Below are 20,357 nucleotides of genomic sequence, written 5' to 3' on the forward strand. Positions count from 1 at the left end.
TTCTAACCCAGAGCTTCATCTAAACAAGCCACACAACTGAACTCACTCACACGTGCTGTCCCTTAGAGAAACAGACTAAAGTGGAACATATTGTTTAGCTGTTTGTTAATAAGGGTGTCTGTGTGGTATTTTTCATTAGCAAATTTAATCCAAATTGTCTTCCTGGTAAGAATGTGAGATAAAAAAAAATATCGAGATTTATATCATATATTGCCATTTTGAGAAAAAAATATCAAGGAATGAGTTTTGATCCATATCACTCAGCCCTAATTTACATATTTGTGAAAAACCTGAACCGATTTATCACATGATGCAAACTAAAGTGGGCGTGACATGGTCAATTTGTAGCAAACTGTAAAACTCCTCACTTCAACCTGATAGCTTCTTGTATATGTCTATTATATTTGTATATTACATGAAAATGTATAAAAGGCATCTGAATACAAACAGATTTATCAATAGATTTGGTTATGATTTATTTCTTTATTGAGAATATGAGAAGCCAGTTTAAACCTGTGGGCTTTGATTTCTCTGTCTTTCAGTTTTTAAATAAAGTTTAGTGATAGCATCTTAGCTAATAAATCATTGTTTTCCAGCAGTTTGCATAAATAAAAATGATAGTATCAAAAAGGCCTTACTGCCATGACTCTCAGTAATTGCAAGAAAATAAAATAAGACAAAATTACCTCAAACTAGATAAAATTATCCTTATAATAATAACTTAGTAGCTTTTTTTTTTATTACTTTAGGTAAGTGAAATCAGTTTCTTTAAAATATTTAATTAAAAATTGCAAGTTTAAAAAAAAAAATGGGGCTTTATTTTGCTGATGATCATCCTGAAAACATTAAAGCTGATGACAAACATCCCAAACACAATTCAACTTCAATATAAAATTTATTAAAACACAAAAACCAAAAAAAAAACAACCTTCAAAGGTTTTAGTGGATTTTGACAGATGGTACAAAGAAAAGAGCTGAAGTTAAGTTTAACATTTGGACAAATAAATAAATAAAACTCACACTAAAATACAAAGAAAACCTCTGAAAAGCAAGTGCTTTACCTGTCAATGCAAACAAGGTGGGAACGTTGTCTATTCTAGTCTCCTGGATGCATTTAAAATATTTTTATAGCATCTTTCTATCACCAGTATCAAGTTTTGCAGAAAAGAAGAAAAGAATGAAGACGTTTAGCTACCAACACAAATGTGACATTAGTGAGCAGAGATTTGCAACAATTTCACTTTGGTTCAACACAAAAAGCTACAACTGCAAAAAAATAAAATAAAAAGAAGAATTTAAAAAGTCACAGATTTTACGGTTTCCTTATAAAGAGTCTGACAACGTCAGACCATATCTAAACAGTCCTTGTAGAGTTTGTATGATTGTCAGCGAGTCTTATCAAACTGAATGCACTGTAGATGGAGAATCTTTTTCCCAAATCAACTTTTTCCTGCACTTATTAAAAGCAAAGCCCAAAGTTTGGAGGAAATAGTGATCCATGTTATATTTACAGTCTGCATTTTTGTCATTTGTTTGATCACAGCATCAATCGACAGACGCAATAATGAAGAGTAACAGATGTTAGGAACAAAAACAACTCCTGAAGAGTTAAACTCCAACGTGGAGAAGGTAAAAAAAAATACCCAGCACTGAAAATATGAAAGAACACTTAAGTCAACGACAGGATTTACAAGACGTTTTTGGACTTTTTTCTAATGATTCCTCAGTAAAGTCTTATCTGGGTCTAGGAGACGGAGTGGTCTTTAAGACCCTCTGAGGGTTTCTTCTGATTTGTGGTCGCCTGGATTCTGGCGGTTGCTCAGCAGAGAATCCGGTCTTTCCTTCAGTTTTCTTTATAATCCTTGTGTGGCTCTCTGCAGCTTTTTTCTGAAACCTGAGGTTGAAATTTTGACAAACATTAACTCTAGAAATACCTGTAATGATCAGGATCTTACCGTGCACGTATCAAAAGTATACGGAAATAAAAAAATAAATAAAGAAGCAATTCTAAAAAAGAATCAAAGAACAACAATATAAAAAATAGTTGATTCACTAAATACTCACAGCACTCCTCTCTTTCTTTCAAGGGATTTTCGTGTTGCTGCTGACAAAGAACTTTTTTCTTTCAGACGATCATCGCTTCCACTCTAAAAACATGTTTAACAAATCCTGTAAAACGGCTTTGAAAAATAATAAGTGAACACAAAGAAAACCTACAAGCCAACATATTACACAGGGGATCAACAACCGCAATTTGGAACTATTGCAGTTATTTTTCTAAGTAACACAGTACAGAGCTGCATTACAACATGTCACACACCCTATTGCGTGTCGTACTCAAGCCTGAGGGTCAAATACAAATTACTTAAAAGTAAAACTGAATTTTCTATACCTTAGGAACTCTAAGTGATTAATGTACAGTAAATTATATACAGAAGAGTTAAAATTAGGGCATAAACTTGTTTTTTTCCCTAAAAAAACGTTTGGATTGTTCTGTTTCAGGCCAAAGATGGATCACACTGCTCCATACAGCCTTGTTCTAGTAAAACCAATGAACTTTTATAAGACTTATACACATGAAAGTGATAGCTGGTGTGTGTGTTTAATATTTGCTGTGCCCGCTTTCAAACTTGTGCAACATTAAATTACGAAAATATAAATTTCTTTCCCCTTGGGTTGAACTCGTGTTTACAAAGTCCTTGCCAACTGATCTATTATAGTAAAACAGACACATTTGCCACATGGCGTTTTGGACGTTCTCTTTCACAGGATGTTTTCCTGCTGTTTGACCTTTTATTACATACAAACAGATATGGTTATTACCAGGCGTCTGAGCTCTCTCTCTCTGTTGAGCTCTCTGTCTCTGCTGATCAGCAGCATCTGCTCTCGGGCAGAGAGGCTGAAGAACATGTCGTAGATCTCATACCTTGCTGCTCGCAGCTGGAGGCGTCACAAACACAGAACAGATCACATCACTGGTTGTGGAATCACAAATGGGGTGAATAAGTATCTAAATGGCGTATAAAGGGAGAAGATGATAAATGTGAAAGTTACAGACAAGGTTGGAGTCAATTATAATTGTAATCGCGTAATTAATAATAAATTACAATTATAGTGTAATTATAATTGAAATTTAAAGAATCTGTTGCTGTCGTAATCATAATTACATTGTAATTGAGCTCAAATAATTGACTTTGTAATTTTAATTGCCATGAAAATTCTATAAAAATTGTCAATATGATTTAACGCAAAACTGGAGAAACAGGTTACAGTTCTACACATACTGTATATAGTTAATTATTAAAATATGTTTCATATCAAGCTTTCCCATATTTTACTATTTAAAATGTTTTTATTTAGGTGTATACTGACACAAAAAGGCTCGGATGCCCACACAAAAAATATTAAAAACTATATTTTCATTGATTAGGAAGCATAACAAGGTAACATATAGATAGGAAAGAAATTAGATGATAGATCTATTTTTTGTGTATTTTACAGCTGATTCAGGACACGTTATCACTAGAAATGCTAACAGAAAGCTAACACAAAAAGAGGGTTAAGTTTTATTAGGTTATTTATTTCACTCTCAATAATTGTGATTAATTGTAATTGAACTTTAGTAATTGAGAAGATAATTGTAATTGACTTTCTGAGGATAAGAATAATTGTAGGTAAATTGTAAATGAAAAAATGCTGGTCACTGTAAACATAAATGAGATGTAATTGAACATGGATAATTGAAGATGTAATTCTAATTTAATAATGTAATTGACCCCAGCCCTGATAGGTTCAATGGCTACTTAACGTGACTGACCACATGGATGTTAAAACAATGTGCTTTTAACAAGTATGTAAGGAATTATTCACGGTTTCCAGTACCTATGACGTGAAGTATAGAAAAAAATAAATAAAACAATTGATCACAAAAAAAAAGATGCATGTGTTTTTTGACTTCAAACCTGAAGAGTGACTCTTTCCAGCAGAATGATGTCGTGTCTGCTCAGGATCTGCTGCTGCTGCTTCTCAAAGGCCTGCAGGAACTGCTGTGTGTCCTACACACACACACAGACACAAAAAAACCATGCTGTTGTTTTTACGCACGCACGCACACGCACACACACACAGCTGTGCTAGAGGTGAAGGCTAAAACAATGCTGTGTCTGCTGCTTACTCTGATGGTGCGAACCAGTTGTGCTGCCCTCTCCGTCCTCAGCAGCCGCCGGGTCAGAAAACCCTTCAGGACAGCAGCCAGGAGGGGGCGGTAACACTGCAGGGATGAGCTGGACGTCTGAGGACCAAGAGGAGGGAGGGGAGGAAAGCAGGGGCGACAAGAGCGGTGAATAATGAAGACGGGGGTGGGGGGGGGGGGGGGGGGGCGGACATGAGAGAGGAGAATGCTAATTCCATCAATGACAAGCAATTAATTTCCCAAACAGCTTCTCAAGGTCTTTAGGTTGGCATCTGTTTAGAGGCTCAATGCAAGTGGTCTCACACCTCTTTATTACACCAGGGATTAATAAGCAGAATGATAAGAAGCAGAGGACTTTTTGATTTTTAAGCTCTTGCTTCAATAATACACATTTGAATAACAAATAAAGAAGCAGTGTCACGAAGCAGTAACAAGATATTTTAATGAATGATTAGAGGAAAGTCAAACCCTGCTGATTAGGCAGGACGACTCCTTAATCAGAGACAAAAAGAGGATGAACGTGACGATTACCTGAGCATGAGTAGAAAAGGTCAGTGCGTCTCCAGGCTGTGAATAACTTGACTTGGAGCGAGGCAAGGACACACTGTGAAGGTGACGATAACGCACAAACACCTGAGACAGAGAGAGAGAGAGAGAGAGAGAGAGAGAGAGAGAGAGATGGAGAAAAATAAGACAAAAAAAGAAGATGGGTGTGTGTGTTGGGTGCAGGCAAGGTGGGGTGGGGTGGAGGGGGGATATTGAACTGGAAAGGACAGCAAATGAGGCAGGAGGAAAGAAATTAATTGAGGGCGGTGAGGGAGAGACAGAGGGGTGAGGATGGAGCACAGAAAAAAAAAAAAAAGAAAGGATTAGGAAGAGGCTTTGATCGGGACGATGAGGGGGGGAAATTAATACAATATATCTGAGGGGGAAACACAATGTTGGGAGGAGATAGCAGCAAAAAGACAAAGAGAGTGATGGGAAGAGAGGGATACGGGACCATCAGCGGCGGCGCTCAGTGGGACGATGTGACACTTAACCACAGACACTCATGAATTAAACAAGTGATCCTTTTCCTTTTCTGTGTCACTTCCCTCAGTCCTCCACTCACTCCGTCATGTTCAACAGCTTAGATGTAATCATACAGTACATTAGTGTCCAACAGTTTCCCACAGTGGGAATATTTTAAGGCTGAAGGAATTAAACAGGAAGTGATTCACAGGCCAAGGACATACACAGACAAATGGAACTGAGCGGAGCAGTGGTGGCTGCCAGAGAACAGCAGGCGTCCTTGAATCCTTGCATGGACACACACACACAAAATAAGGCAACCATGCCAGCTTGCCTCTTAGGGGACGTAATGAAACATTTATGGTAGGAGAGCTGGCTTTTTTCTTTTCTTTTTTTTTAACTGGGGAGAGTCTGAAGGTCTCTTGTAATGAGCAGATGTCTGTAGTCTGCACACGACCCAGGTCTCCATAAGTCACCTCTAACAGGTAGGGTGACAACGTGTTTGTGTTTTTTCTTTTGCTAGTCTCTCAAAATCCTGATTTCTGTTCCGCAGAAAGCACAAAGATTGTGATCAATTCAAACTCTTAATCTTGACCTTAATTAATCTTGCTTTAAAAAAACAAAATAAAAACAAAAACATACAGACGGGCATTAAATGCCATTTTTGTAGGTGACTTTGTGTAAAGTACAAAACCTTGGTGGAGTGAATTATGGTTGCTGTACCAAAATTACGTAGATGCAAAGTCAAGACGTGATGCAATCCCATGCAAGAGACGAGCCAATGGGACGGAGGAATCGTCGATGACTCTGTTCCCACCACAGATGGAAGAACCGTCCGCTTGTTTCTGGGTCAGATTTACTCTAATCCTTTTAGTGCGCTGTGGATTTCCCTGATATATTATCTTACTCTGACATTGAAAAAAACAAGTGCATCAGAAAATGATAGGGTGTGGTCAGCAAAGCTTTTTTTTAAAACAGATTAAAAACAAAACTCATGTGGAATCACCATCATTGTTTGGGTCAGTCATATTGTTATTAACCTTAGAAAAACCCAAACTTTTAACCTGAGAAACACAAAATAAAAACTGTAATTTACAGCACCCGAATGTCAGCATTAAAGGTGTGGCATTACAAAAACATGTCTTTTAGGTCATTTGTTTTGAAAGTGAGTGTCAGGGATCGTCTGTCCTCGTGCGTTAGCTCTGAGTGGGTTCAGAAAGCTACGCTGATGCACTGCAACACTGCAGTGGATAGAAGATGAATGGGTGTCTTTAGTAAGATACCTGTTAGTTGGTTGGATGTATTAGTCAGCAAGTGAAAATTAATCCCCAAAGTTGGTGGAAGCAGGAAAATTGAGCAAGCATTAGAGTTTCAGCCAGTTTGCAGCGGAACACATTTGCTCTTGTATGGAAGCAGTATTCCCTGAAGGTAGCCGCTTCTGCCTGAAGAATAATCTACCCTCTCACTAACGCTTTAAAAAATATATCACTGATTTTAAGGTGCGAGTCCATTAGCTCACAGCGTGACGCAGACAGGCTCTTATTTTGGAGAGAAAACACTGCCAACAAATGTTCTATGTCAGAGCGTGAGAATCCACCAGTCCAAACTTCATTATGTTAAGGATACATAATGTACTGCCTTTAACCTAAGGCAGGGGTCTGAAACCTGCGGCTCTGGAGCCTCATGTGGCTCTTTAACTGTTAAGCAATGGCTCCCTATAGCTTTAAAAAAAAAAAAACTATTGAAATAAATAGTTTTTTACAGAGGCTATTAATGATTAACAACAAATAAAATCAAGATACAACAATTTCTTAACCTAAAATAAATCACGTTGTGCATTGACTCAGCACCTTCCTACTACACTTCCTGCAACATCTGCAGACCATCAACTTTCCTGCACCTGTGGCTAATCTTAAGTTATAAATCCCAGGTGAGATAACTAAACCAACAAAAACACTATTCAGGAAGAAAATAGAGATTTTAATTATATGGGGACAGATTCATTTAAGCACCAATGTGCTGGTTAAATATGCATGTTTTATGTGTGGCAAGAAATAAGCAATCAGCATGTGTTGACCACATGGTCATGTGTTATCAAATTCAAGTTACTTTTGTAGCCTTTCAAATACATTAACAGAAAAAAATACATCTTTATATAACATTGTGTTTATGTAAACTGTGATGCGTAAGAATTTGAAAATGCAAGATACTGTTTTACTTCTTGATGTCCATTTATTTTATTTTATGTTAAACTGTTTTTAAGTTGCCATTTACATGATCAATATAAATCAAATCAAATGAAATCAAACATTATTCTACATAATTTTGACTGTATAGAATTTAGTATGGATGGACTTTAATCCAGGTGAGATGAGGTTAAATGGCTCCTTGTAGAGTAAAGGTTGCAGACCCCTGACCTAAGGGTACAGAGGTAGGAGTCTATGGAATGGTTAAGACTTGACTGTGGTGTTACCAGGGCAGCAACGCCCAGTATTGCCATGTGTCTTCAGGGTGGAGCAGTCTAAGCACACAACTTGAAAGCAGAAAGTTACTGGACTGATTCCAACAGTGGCAGCATCATTAGCGGGTGATGGTTTCTTGTTACCCTGTTACCCCAGCATCTTCTCCTCAACGATACACGGACACCAACAGCAACTTTATTAACCTTTAAATAAAAAAAACTAATATTACCTGTCTTTTTCACTTCCATATTTTGTTCTCTCTAATCTTTTTCCCTTTTCTTCTGCCTTTTCTCACACGTAGGTACTTCTCTCCTTAAAGGGATCCTTCACTGTTTTTACAAATGTGGCCTAAACCCTTTGAAATGTCCTTATTAGAAGATCTATGACAACAACATGCATTATTTTGCACCGTAATCGTTTTGATGAGTTTTAAAATAAATGGGACTATTTTACCATTTTAGAGCCTGTATTCTGCCATCTTGAAATCATGTGATTGAAGACGTCACACTGACCCATTTGCCTGTAAAATTCCCATTGTTTTCTATTGGAGTGAAGCATTCAGCCTGCTTTTCAATTCATTTAGCAGCTTTTCCAGTGAAAATGCCCATTTGTTCTGGTTTTGGTTGCTCTAAATAATCAGGAAAAGTTAAATCTGTCGATGTAACTCTCCTTTATTTACCAAAAAAGAATAAAAACTGTTGCGACTCCAAAAATAATCTACGACCACAAGGGCGACAGTTCCCACTCTGTGTTTTAGTTTTTTAGTTTTTGATGGACACAGTTCTTCAAAATAAATGTAACATTGAATGTATTAAAATAAATTCTTATGATTACTTTTCAACATTCAGAATGGATTTGGACAGCATTCACCCTAATTATAGGCTTACTGTCCAGTCCCTAAGAACAACAAGAAACACAGCGATTAAAACTAAATGTTTAAATGTTGTGTAGATTTGTGCTGTCACCTCTAATCTATTTGTAAAAAAAATTATTATACATGTTTGAATAATTTATTTGACTACATTTTGGTGCCACACTATAAATTCAAAGCCACAAAAAGCACAAACTGATTAAGATCTCAGTAGCTTTTACCAATAAACCTCCAAAAGTGCAGCGTTAAAGTCCATCTGCCTCTAGAAGGACTATATTAAAATAAGCTTTAATAATTCATCACATCTTATTGCAATGGCTCACCTGTTGCAGCTCCTCCTGCTGTTTCCTGTGCTCCTCCTGTAAGGCCCTGCGCTGGGCAGCGTGAGTCTGTTTCAGCTGCTCCTGCTTGTCTCTGTGATCCCCACCACCTTCCAAGCCCCTCAATGCAGCTACAAACAGACGGTACAAGTGATGATTCTATAATCCATATGGTAACGATCTGTTAACAGGAAGGAATAGATGGACCACCCTTCTCTTATTTTGGAGGATGTCCCAGTGTTTGAACCTACTGGAAATATTTACATGAAACATTAGAAAACCATCGTCAGTGTGCGCTTACCAAGTGACTTCAAAACTACCGGTATGTACTTGGGCCTTATTTTATGTGAAATCAAATTAATTAATAAAGACTTATTTTTGCTTACAAGCTCTACCTCTAAAATAAGATTTTGTCAAAATAAATTACTGAAGCATTATTTGGAGTGTCTTAAAGTAGATAATCATTTATTATATTTAGAAATTATTATTTAATATGTAATCAACCTGTCAAACTTCTAGTTTTCTTAAATTTCTTTTTGTTTTGTTTTTATAGTTTTTGTTGGATCTCTCTGGATCTAAAAAGTTACATCCTTTGTTTTTCATTTATTGGTTAAAAGAAAAAGGAGGGAAAAAAAGAAAGAAAATGTAGACAAGAACTGCTCGGGGATGAAGATGGCATTTTCCCCATTTGTTGTTATGTTTCTATTTTATTTTGTGTATGTTTATATACAGAAAAAACATTAGTTTCTCAAAATATGCATTTCATCTTGCCTAGAACTGGAGGTAATCTGTGTATGAAGTTATTGCCTGTAACAGATGTCTGCATTTATGGAAATAATTAAATAAATAAACAAGAAAAAAGTCATCAACATACCTTGTCAAAAAAAAAAAAAACAGAACAAGGGCAGTAATGCCAGCAAAAATTATTGCGTGCTTCTCATTTTCAAACTCAATCCAGCTATTGCTACCCTGAAGCCACATGCCATGGACTCCAACTTCGTGCAGTATTAAAAATATTGTTTTGAATAAAAAATTGAACCCACGCCACTGCATTAGACACAGTAGAAAAGACACAATAAATTATGAATTTTATGAATCAATGTCAGGCCATTCAAAGGAAAACCCATTAAAATGGATTAATTGATTTTATTTTTCTTATTTTTTTTAAACCTCGCCCTACTGCCGACTTATTACTCTGTTGGGTTCAACTTCTTACCTCGGTAAGTGCTGGATAAACGTCTGACCACAGGGAGCTCTGCTTTGTTTTCCTGGACGCCCTCAGACAAATGCAGGTCCAGCCTCCTTTTGACCTTGGACACACTAGTCTGAAGTTCACTGTCGCTCTCTGGAGTCAAATGCTGGACGCGAACGAGGCAACCTTGCGAGCCAAAGTTAGATCCCGATTCTTCTTGAAACCACAGGCCGGATGGGGTGTCCACATTATAGGACTGATTGAGAGAGTCTGAGCGGATGGAGTCATGACCTTCAGTATAGAACTCTTCCCTCTTTTCCACAGAATGGCTACAAGTATCTGACAGGACTGAGATATCACATGCACTCAAGGTTTCAGATGAAACAGTTCGAAACATTTCGGGAATGGGTTTCCACTGAGCAATAGAGAGGCTGCCTTTGGCTGGTGGCTTGGTTTGTTCCTCTTCACTCAATCCTTGCACTTTGGTTGAGGATTTACCTAAACTGGTCTCAATAAACGTCTCTGCTTCCTTTTCCCCCCTTTGAAGGGAAACACACTTGGTGCCAGTAAAATACGGTTCAAGTTCTGAACCTTCAGGAACATTGTTGATTGACTGTCTTCTCAAAGTTCTGAGCTCCTCTTCATCATCACTGTGTTTGACCACTGGCTCGTTTTGCTGCGAGTCCTGGACGTCAGTAAAACTTAAGTCACTTTGTGTGTTCTCACTCTGGGAATGCTTGGCAGAGTTTTCTCTCACTGTAGACTGCAGATCTGAGATCAGCACTTTCACACTAGAGAGATTAGACTTGAGCTGATCATCATGTTGTAAACTTTCAGATGAAACATTAGATACAACACTTTCAGCCAAGTGAGTTTTTGCTCCATCACTAATTGGGACAGTGTGATATATTCCATGTGCTTTGACTTCTTGTGAGTAGTTCTGCTGATTTCTGAAGTTTGTTTCTTCCTCAACACTTTCCTTAGTATCTCCATGTCCTTGTGAATGTGTGTTTTCAGACTGATCATTCTTACTCCACAAAATTAGCTCACCTTCCTTTTTCTTCTCACTCTCCCAAGGCTTTTTTATGCACGAATCTGAAGAAATAAAAGCACTCATGTGATTCATTTCCTTCTCTACTGCAGTCGTGATGTCCTTGTGGGGGAATCCATCATTCTCCTTATCTGAGTGGCTCTGCTCATCACTCGTTCTCTGTGGTTCTCTGTTCCTCTCCTGTGTTTTATTGTTTCTAGCTTGGTTCCTCAGCATTCGCTGGCGCCGGCGATATTCCTGAGATTTTTTCAGCAAAGCCTGTAGGCTCGGGCGATGCGGCTCTGCAGATGGCACAGAGTCTGAGTCATCTTCCTGGTTGTGTGTTGGTTCTGTTTTTTGGTTGTGATCACTTAATGTCTGTGATGTGTCGGTATTATCTGAAATGTTGCTATTTTCAGACAAAGAGAATAATTCCTCCTTTTGCTCCAAATGTCCAACTTTGTCAGAGTCTAGTGTGATAGAAGTTTTAAATTCTTCTTCGTGCTCCACATCGTTCAGAGAAGTTCCTTCAGATTTATCGACTGGTAAATTGTCACACATGACTGAATCCTCCTGGAATGAGGAGCCACAAATGTCTTTAACTGCAATAAAGTCATGACAAAAGGAAGTCTCCACACCACTTCTCTCTAACTCCTCTCCATCGATAGGAGGGTGGTTGATTATATCAGGTATCTTGGTAATTGTAGAGGAGGAATGAAGGAAAAAACCAGAAAAGTTAAAGATTCTCTCTGATGAGACATGTGCTGGTCTCCGAGTTTGTACTTCGATGCAATCAGAGGCAGATTTAGTGTTTTCCACATCATCAAACGTCACGTAATCTGAGGACATTGATTGGTGCGATGTACCAGTAAATGAACTTGGCTGTGATGCTGGTTGGCTGTCAACTTTGTCAAGAAGGCATCGTTCATGGTGAGACTTTTCCGAAGATGTAAAGGCACTGGACGGTGTTGGTGTCAGCGGAGGGAGAGCGACACCACTTGTTTCTATTAATGATTGTGGAGAGATGCCGTGGTTTGTCTCAGCGGATCTGTTGCTGTGCTGTTCCTGGAGCAACTCGTCCAGTGTTGGTGTCGTCCTCAGCTGCATTTTATGAACAGAATAATCAATAGATTAGTGATCATACAGGAGAATTCAATTACTCCTACAAAACATGTGCATTCAGAATAACACATTGGGTCTAGGCCTGGGCAATAAATCAAGATTCAAGATATATCCAGATTTAAATTTTGACGACAAACATTATTGCCTATAGCTTATATTTTGTATTACAATACTTGTTTTAGGAGTCGCTGCTTTCATTATGTCTCAGAACAGCATGAAAACGGACAGATTGCTGACTACATCTTAACCCAGACCTTCCCCTAAACAAGAAACACTACACCTCTTACTCACATGTGCTGTCCTTTTGATGAGAATGAGCCAAAAGTGGCACACATTGTACAGCTGTTTGCGTTTTTGAAGACAAAGCTTTGTTCACATACATGTCGTATTACATGTAAGGGGAGACACAAATAGTAAAAAAAATACAACAACAAGTAAAAGACGTGATAATAAAAGGCAAATATTGACTAAACCGAGTGATGAGGTCGCTATAGCACAGCAAAGTAGTATGGGTGAGTATTGGCAAGGATGTTGCAACACGATATGTATCACGATACTTGGGTCATGATACAATATTATCACAATATATTGCGATATTCTACCCAGTTAATATCAAAATTTAACGTGGATATGAAAAATCTATGTCTATGTTCATCAGAAGATATTGATTTGATCATTCAGAGGACAAATTGAGTCAAAATTATTTGCTTCAAAACATCCTATTTATTATTATTATTATTATTATTATATCTACGGTGCCCTCTACGGAGTGGAGGTGGGGAAGTGACACAATTTTCAAAAATGTTATATAAGAACAGGAGCTGGTCAACATGTCCAGTAGTTAGGCTGCTCCGCTGAGAAGTGAAAATGTCTCCAGCAGTAGAAAACACACATCCATGAAAATGTGAAAAATACAATAAGAAAGATATTGATTAAATATCAGAGATTTTTTTCCTTTTCTTTTCTTTAAAAATTAATTTAAAATCGGCACCCAAAAAATCACGATATATCATGAAATAGATTTTTTTTTCACACCGCTAGCATTCAGTGATCACCGGAAGTAAAAAGCCTTCCTGACATTTCAGTGGAAATTACGTCATGTTGCTGCATGCACAGAGCCCATTGGGGCCTAAAATAAATAGATACCATTTAAACTAGAGTTGATCTAACTAAAAGCAAACAAAGAAGCGCGCAAAGTAGACACATTACCTGAACACTGTGAAGAACAGTTTGCACGTAAGCCATTCGAGTGTCATCTTTCGCCTTCCTTCTGACGGCGTCCTTCTTCACATGTTTTCTGTAAAGCTGCATCTCTTCTTTGTCGTTCTTTGAAAGCTGTTTTTAGCAAAAAGCAGACAGAGGGTTACATACATGTTCCACAACAAGGCTGTTTCTACAGTATCTCAAGAAATTTTGATCTCAAACATCAAAATCTGTATTTTGTGGTAGTCTTTGAGTCTAGAATTGTTTTTTGGTTCTGTATAAGTAATCTATCCATAATGCACATGTGGGTGCATGGGTGAGTAAGTTAGAGAGTTGATTAGAAAACATTCTAGATAAATATAATCAGTAGGTAAGACCATGGGAAGTTACGGTGAGTAAAGAAATCATTAAGAAAGTAAATGAGGGAGTTACCCAGAAAGTAATTTAGAAAGCAAACACTTGTCCCTGCCAGTATGCCAGTCAGTAAAATTAATAGATCACAAATGTGAAAAATACAAGTTATAAAGTGTATCAATTTATTAGTTTAGCAATTAGAAATAGTTCGCAGTAATGTAGAACAATAAAGATTAAGTCAGTGAATGAACGTAAATCCTCAATTTAAGGCAGTTTCTCAACCTTGGGATTGTAACCCCATGTGGGGTTGCCTGGAAATAAAATGGGGTTGCCTAAAATGTCCAGAAATAGGATTTTTTTTTTTTTTTTTGATTACCAATTAAAATTATAATCAATTTCATTATTATTATTATTATTATTATTATTAAAACTTTCTCAGATATAATTCCAGTCTAGTCTAATCTAAGTAATTTCCCCCTGGGATCATTAAAGTATTTCTGATCTAGTTCAAATAAAATGCAGTATAAAAATATCTGAGCTGGCACATCTTTTGTACACTATTTCTGGCTACTCTGTATTTGTAACACAGCATAACAAACATAAACAAAAACTCATTTTTGAGAAAACAAAAGGTCTCTAGGGTCACTAGAAATGTGGGAACCACTGATTTAAATGTAATTTAGAGGGGGTTTTTTTTTCTTTTTTTTTTAATAGGTTTATAAACAAGTAGATTGATTAAAAAGTGAGAGTCAAAGATTGAAGGTTGAAACTTTAGTAAATTTGTGACTGAGTGAGTCTAACAGATGCTAGGCTGCATTCAGGGAGAAATCATGAGGAAATAAACCAGTAACTAATGTACATAATGGCTTTTTAGGTAGGCCAGTAGGTGTGTGATTGATATTAATGATAACAAAAATAAATAAATAACACAAAAACGTTTCTTACAGTCCCTGAACAGGTGCACAACTCAATGAATAAACTAAGCAAACGAGTCAGAAAATTGTGATTTTTTTTTCTTCTTTACTTATCCAGATGTTAATCAGTTAAAATAAAATGTAAAACACACTCCCTGATAGCTCCGAACTTGCATGTTTTCGTGTATAATGAGTGGACTGTGAGACATGCTGTAACAGCTTCAGTACCAGAGGAGGGAGGATGGCTCGTCCATAGAAGCGAATGAGAGATGATGATGATGATGATGCTGCTGTCGGTCTCCACTCTTCTTCCGTGCTCTTCCTCAGCTCGGACAGTCTGTGCTGCACAAACACTTCGTAGTCCTCCATCATGTCGCATCAGGACTCCGTCAGGTCCTAATATTTGACAGCTAACACGCTACAACAACTATTGTCAAAAAGCTATGCTAGGCTAACTAGCCTGGTGCATCAAGAGTTTCTTGTTCGTGAATAAACGGAATTCTGAATGACGTTCAGACAAAAAATAAAGCTGAGTCTTTGCACAGCGACTCTGATGTGTTGGAAAAGTAGAAAAACATCAAATTAATGCTTAACCAGTTGTAAAACACACAGCAGCTCTGTGTGTTTACAATTACCGCCTTTCCTCCCGCAGTAACGGCTCATAGGACGCAGCTGAGACGAACCAAAAACCCGGACTGGATTCTTTCAGCTCTGGATACGAATGTGACTGTAGAGTGCAAACACAGCAAACATTCACACCACAGAGGATTAAACATCCACTGTACAAATACACCACACAGTTTCCTATCAACAGGGTCGCAGCACAGCTTTAATAAGGAACATTTTATGAAGTCCTGTGAAAGATTTAGGAGATCATGATACATTGACACTGCCCCCTAAAGGCCTGGAGGATATGACGCACAAAAACAAAAAGGTCTATTCACTGGTTCTCAACTGTCTATGTATACCATATGTGTCAAACTCAAGGCCCGGGGACCAAATTTGCCCCTTTGGAGCATCCAATTTGGCCTGCAGAAGAAAGTCAAAATACCAGAGAAAAACATGTATTATTGTTTTATGTAAATCACCAAATATTTCATTTTCAGATATCTCAATTTCACCAATTTAATGATGTAATTTTTCCTTCATTTTTAATTGCAAATTGTAGAAATAACTTTTTTTTTTTTTTTTTTTTTTTTAACAAATCTTGCAATTTCTTACAAACAATTCCACAAACTTTAGTGCTTTATAAATAAAGTTGGATTGGATTGAATAATTATGAGATGCGAAGTCAAAATTATGAGATATACTATTTAAGAGTTCTAAGATGAACTTGTTGTTCGGCATAAAGTTTAGGGGTACCCTTGAAATGTATTTGGAACCAATACGTTTCCTAATCTATTTTCATGTTGAACATTTTGGTCATAATTATGACTTAGACATTTTTAAAATATTATTATTATTGTACTTTTCCTAGTTTTTTTCTGTGTTGAAAGTACTCTGGACAGGTTTAGAAAGTAATAGTGAGAAGAAAAAAAAAAAAACCTGTGTGTGTTCCAGCTTTTATACCTTCATAATAATTAGTTACTGAATGTTTAACTACATCTATAAACAAAAAAACTAACTGTGTTACCTTTACAGGGATATGAGAGGTTTGCAGGTTTAATAACAGTATAAAATGATATTGGATTTGATTTTTTAGGGTGTTTTGTTGGGTGAATGGTAAACAGAATTTTGCTATCGTAATTTGAATTTGGGACAAAAACAAAACAAAAAAAAAATAAGTACACTTTTTTATGTCCCTTCAGATGAAAACAAAACAACAACAAAAAAACAGTTATTTTTTGCAAATGCTCAGGTGTCACGACCCATCCAACACAAACCTTTAACCTTGCAGCAAGGCAGCAATAACAACCATTTTTCCACCAGGTGGCCCTCATAAATCATCAAAATGCATTAACACAAGCAACAAATTGTATAACACAAAATTAATACTATTAGTATCAATTATATACCAATAATAGTAAAACAAAAACGAGATATTCAATTTTGAAACATGTTTATTGGTCATATACAAAATAAAGTAAGCTGTTTATCGACAAACGTACAGTATATACATCAATAAATTAAAATAAGCATCAGACTGATTTAAATTATTACCAAGATATCTTGTTATTATCGCTAACTACAATTTGCAAAAAAAAAAAAAAAGAAATAAGTACGATAAATTAGTTAAAGATAAATACTTACAAAGACTGTCACATTTTTAGGTATTGTCCCATAGAAAGCACTGTTGTAGAATAATTTATCACAACTCATAGATAAATATTACAAAACACAGAATCTTCTATTACAAGGGCTTTCACGAAAGAGGTTAACCATATACTCTCACCAATTCACAACTTCTTACAGCTTCAAATCCACCATTGGATACTTTAGAAACACCATAAAGATTCTATAGCTCTCGGAAAAGTGTTTTTGTTTAAAAAACAAACAAACAAACAAACAAACAAAGGGTTTTTGTGAGACGATGCAGTGAGAATATAAATCAAAAACCAGATCATGGGACTTGATTTCTGAGTTTTTTTCTATTAGAGGATAGGTAGCAGATATGGAATCACAGCAGCTGCATGACTTGTGGCTTATGAAGCAAAACAAACAGGATTATTGATGGAAACACCACACAAACGATCAAAAGAATTCTTGGTTTGTTTAGTCTCGTCGATCAGGGTCAAAGGTGGGTGAGAGGACGATGGCGTGATTCAGTGGACAAGGAAACAACAGTGTCTGTGTACTGGCTGGTCAAACTGTGAGATAAGGAGTTAATGATTTGTTCTTTCTTCGGGAATTCAATGTTTTAAGGAAAGCTTTGATAAGATCCAGACCTTACGCAGAAGTGATGGAAAAGGACAAGTGGAGTAGGGGATGGCCTACCAGATGTGTCTCCACTCTCCACCACTTCCTACCGTCGTAAAATATTCATGGTGCGGATTGGTATTGAGGTTTGTCATTAAATGCCTAATCATAAGAAGGGTCTGACCCTTGCTCAGGCTGCAGAAAATATATGGTCAGCACATCATAAACCTGCAAACTCTGCAGTAAAAATCCTCAGATGGTCATTGGAGGTCAGTGTCTTGATCTGGGAAAGTCAGGATTAAACCTCAGTAATGGTTATCAAATGTTGTGTCAAAGCTACTTGGTTAAAAATGTGTAAGATCCCATATAAGCCTATATAAAATAAAAAATAGACATTTCTTAGCAGTAAACACTGTATCAGAGCTTTTAATCCATCATTTAACACTTCACCGTATGAAATTAAAAACAGACAACTTGACGAAACCACGATAGCGTCACTGCGCTTTAATATTGCCATAGAGTTTGCCTCAATAAATATTTCTATTTAAGTGCTGCCACTATGTTAACACATTTCTAAACATTGAACATCCCTTTTTAAACAAGAGGGGGTAAAACTAGAGTACAGATACACATTATTATGCCCAAACTGTTTTTTTCACTATCCATAAGAACCAGCCATAACGTCAGCAAGTTGAGCTAAACTAGGCATCGTCACTGTTTTTAACTTATCTGTGGTTATATTTCCTGTCCTTTGTATTTCTGTTTTTTTTTTTTGTTTGTTTTTTTTAATTGAATGTGTTGTTATAAAATAATGTGTAATTTTTTTTTTTTTTTTTAATTCACCTGTGAGTTTCCTGATGTCTGTACAGCAGCTAGTGAGCCAACCTTTCGTTGTTCACAGTGAAGCTCAGCTTTAATGTTTAGTGAATTAGAAAAAAAAAAAAACATTTCAGTGTGTGAGGACTTTTTGTTTGTTAAGAGTAACTAAACCAGTTTTTTTGGCTGAAAATATTAAAAATGCCTTGATCATGGGCGGGGCTCCTGAGCTATTAAGACACGCCCAGATGACACTATTAAAATCTCCAAAAAATAAACATTCATGCCATGCCAACTAACAACTTAATACTTAACTTAATCAAACCTACGTGCCATAGATTGCGAAGTCAACAGAGGCTAGTTTTTCTAAAAGGGGCGGGGCCAAAACGTGCTGGTTCGTGATGTAAAAAGTCACCAAAACGTCACAAACCACCATTCTCAACCAATAGCTAAATTTGATTGTAAAAGCCAGGTTTCAACCCAAAGAGGGCAGTCATTCTTACATTTTTAAAACAAGACACCCAAATTGAAATAACCGACTATAGCATGTCAAGAGTTGGACAAGAATCAATCACCAACACTACTTCACACCCAAATACATCTGTTCTCAACAGGAAAAAAAGGGGGTTTCGGGGTTTAGATACTCTTTAAACAGCAGAATATTTGACCACAACAACTAACTTAGTCTTTCACTACCTGAAACAGTTCAAAACACAATCACAGCAAGAACATTAAATATACATAACTACAGTAAATAAGACACAGCGAAACAAAACCATCTTCATAGCAGGCTGGTAAAAACGAGTTACTGAAACTGAGTGTGAGATAGGCCTACATCTGAGTTTCACATCTCGGTCACCTTAGTCACATGACCTGAATACGCCACAGAACCCTTGAGGATAGATTCAACACTTCCACAACACGTCAGTCATTTAATCTAGAAAAATTCAGCTCTGAAAGCCTCAGGGACCAAAATAAAGACACAAAGGCCTGTGCGGGAACATATTAAAAATAGGTAGGTCAGCCGATGTGAACTTCTTTGAAATTCAGATCTCATGAGAGTTCAACGAGGGGGGGAGGAGGGGGACAAAGTCTTTATGATCACAGACAGAGAGCGGTTACCCACAATGTCATCACCCTCCTGGGCCTGAAATCAAACACGGATCAAAGCCGTAACCATGAAACAATGTGAACGTTAAATCACCTCATCACGTATACCTACACAACACACACACGCTAGTTCACGGTTACACACACGTGCCTAGTCACTAGAGAAGAACAAAGCTATTCAGTAGTTAAGCCACTTTTGGTACAATTGCAAAATAGAGAGAAACTGTTATCAAACGGGATTCTGTTACACCTTTATGTTTTTTTTACTCCACAAGTAGTTATAAACAATGCAAAGATATTTGTTCTTTATAAAATTCCACCTCACCACATATACACGAAGATTCTTTATATATAACAACATCACATAGGAGTTCTTCAATGGTAAAACCAGTGCCGACCGACAACTCATTTATGTGACAGGAAACTCAGACAGAGGGGACTACACACGGGCAAGTTAAAGCTGGGGTATGTAGAATCGTGAGGCACTCCACGCTCCCCTCCTGAACGGAACTCTTGTGTGCACACACTGTGGAACTCTTTGCGACTGTTTTCTCCATAGAGACTAGTAACAAAAGTAGGAACTTTATCTTGTGCTACTGGAGAGTTTTCTGATGTTTTAGACATGATCACTTAATGCTGTGAGGACAGTAAGAGGCTCAGAGTCACAGCCGGTCAGAGCAGACACACTCCGTCCACACTGCAGGTGAATTGGGTCTGTTTTTTCCACCTTAGATCATTTTTAAACAAGTTATTTATTCCGTCTGTTCTCACTCTCTCTGACTTGGGGTGGACTGCGCTGACGGAAAGTGGATCGCTTGCACTTATTGTGCCTTTATTCTGTTGCTTCTCCACCTCCGTCTTCCTTTTTCCTCTTGCTTTGCCGTGTAACCACTGTGCCAAAAGC

General features: G+C 37.2%; 1 protein-coding gene across 2 annotated transcripts; it reads right to left on the reverse strand.

The window, feature by feature from the left end:
* Positions 1-965: 965 nt before the first annotated feature.
* On the reverse strand, positions 966-15,500 carry cp110 (centriolar coiled-coil protein 110). 2 transcript variants are annotated; one of them, XM_028461520.1, is made up of 10 exons: positions 14,900-15,500; positions 13,410-13,535; positions 10,073-12,179; positions 8,860-8,987; positions 4,724-4,825; positions 4,175-4,291; positions 3,963-4,055; positions 2,824-2,940; positions 2,065-2,147; positions 966-1,894 (listed from the first exon to the last, which is right to left on the reverse strand). In XM_028461520.1, exons 1-10 carry the CDS (start codon positions 15,041-15,043, stop codon positions 1,735-1,737), a joined length of 3,177 nt encoding a protein of 1,058 aa, XP_028317321.1. In that variant the 5' UTR covers positions 15,044-15,500; the 3' UTR covers positions 966-1,734. The 2 variants fall into 2 exon arrangements, with proteins under 2 accessions (XP_028317321.1, XP_028317329.1); XM_028461528.1 differs by lacking the exons at positions 966-1,894; positions 2,065-2,147; positions 2,824-2,940; ... (1 more) ...; positions 4,175-4,291; positions 4,724-4,825 and adding an exon at positions 4,981-5,114.
* Positions 15,501-20,357: the final 4,857 nt, after the last annotated feature.

Source organism: Gouania willdenowi, chromosome 1, assembly GCF_900634775.1.
Source record: "Gouania willdenowi chromosome 1, fGouWil2.1, whole genome shotgun sequence".
In the NCBI taxonomy this organism is placed as follows: domain Eukaryota; kingdom Metazoa; phylum Chordata; class Actinopteri; order Blenniiformes; family Gobiesocidae; genus Gouania; species Gouania willdenowi.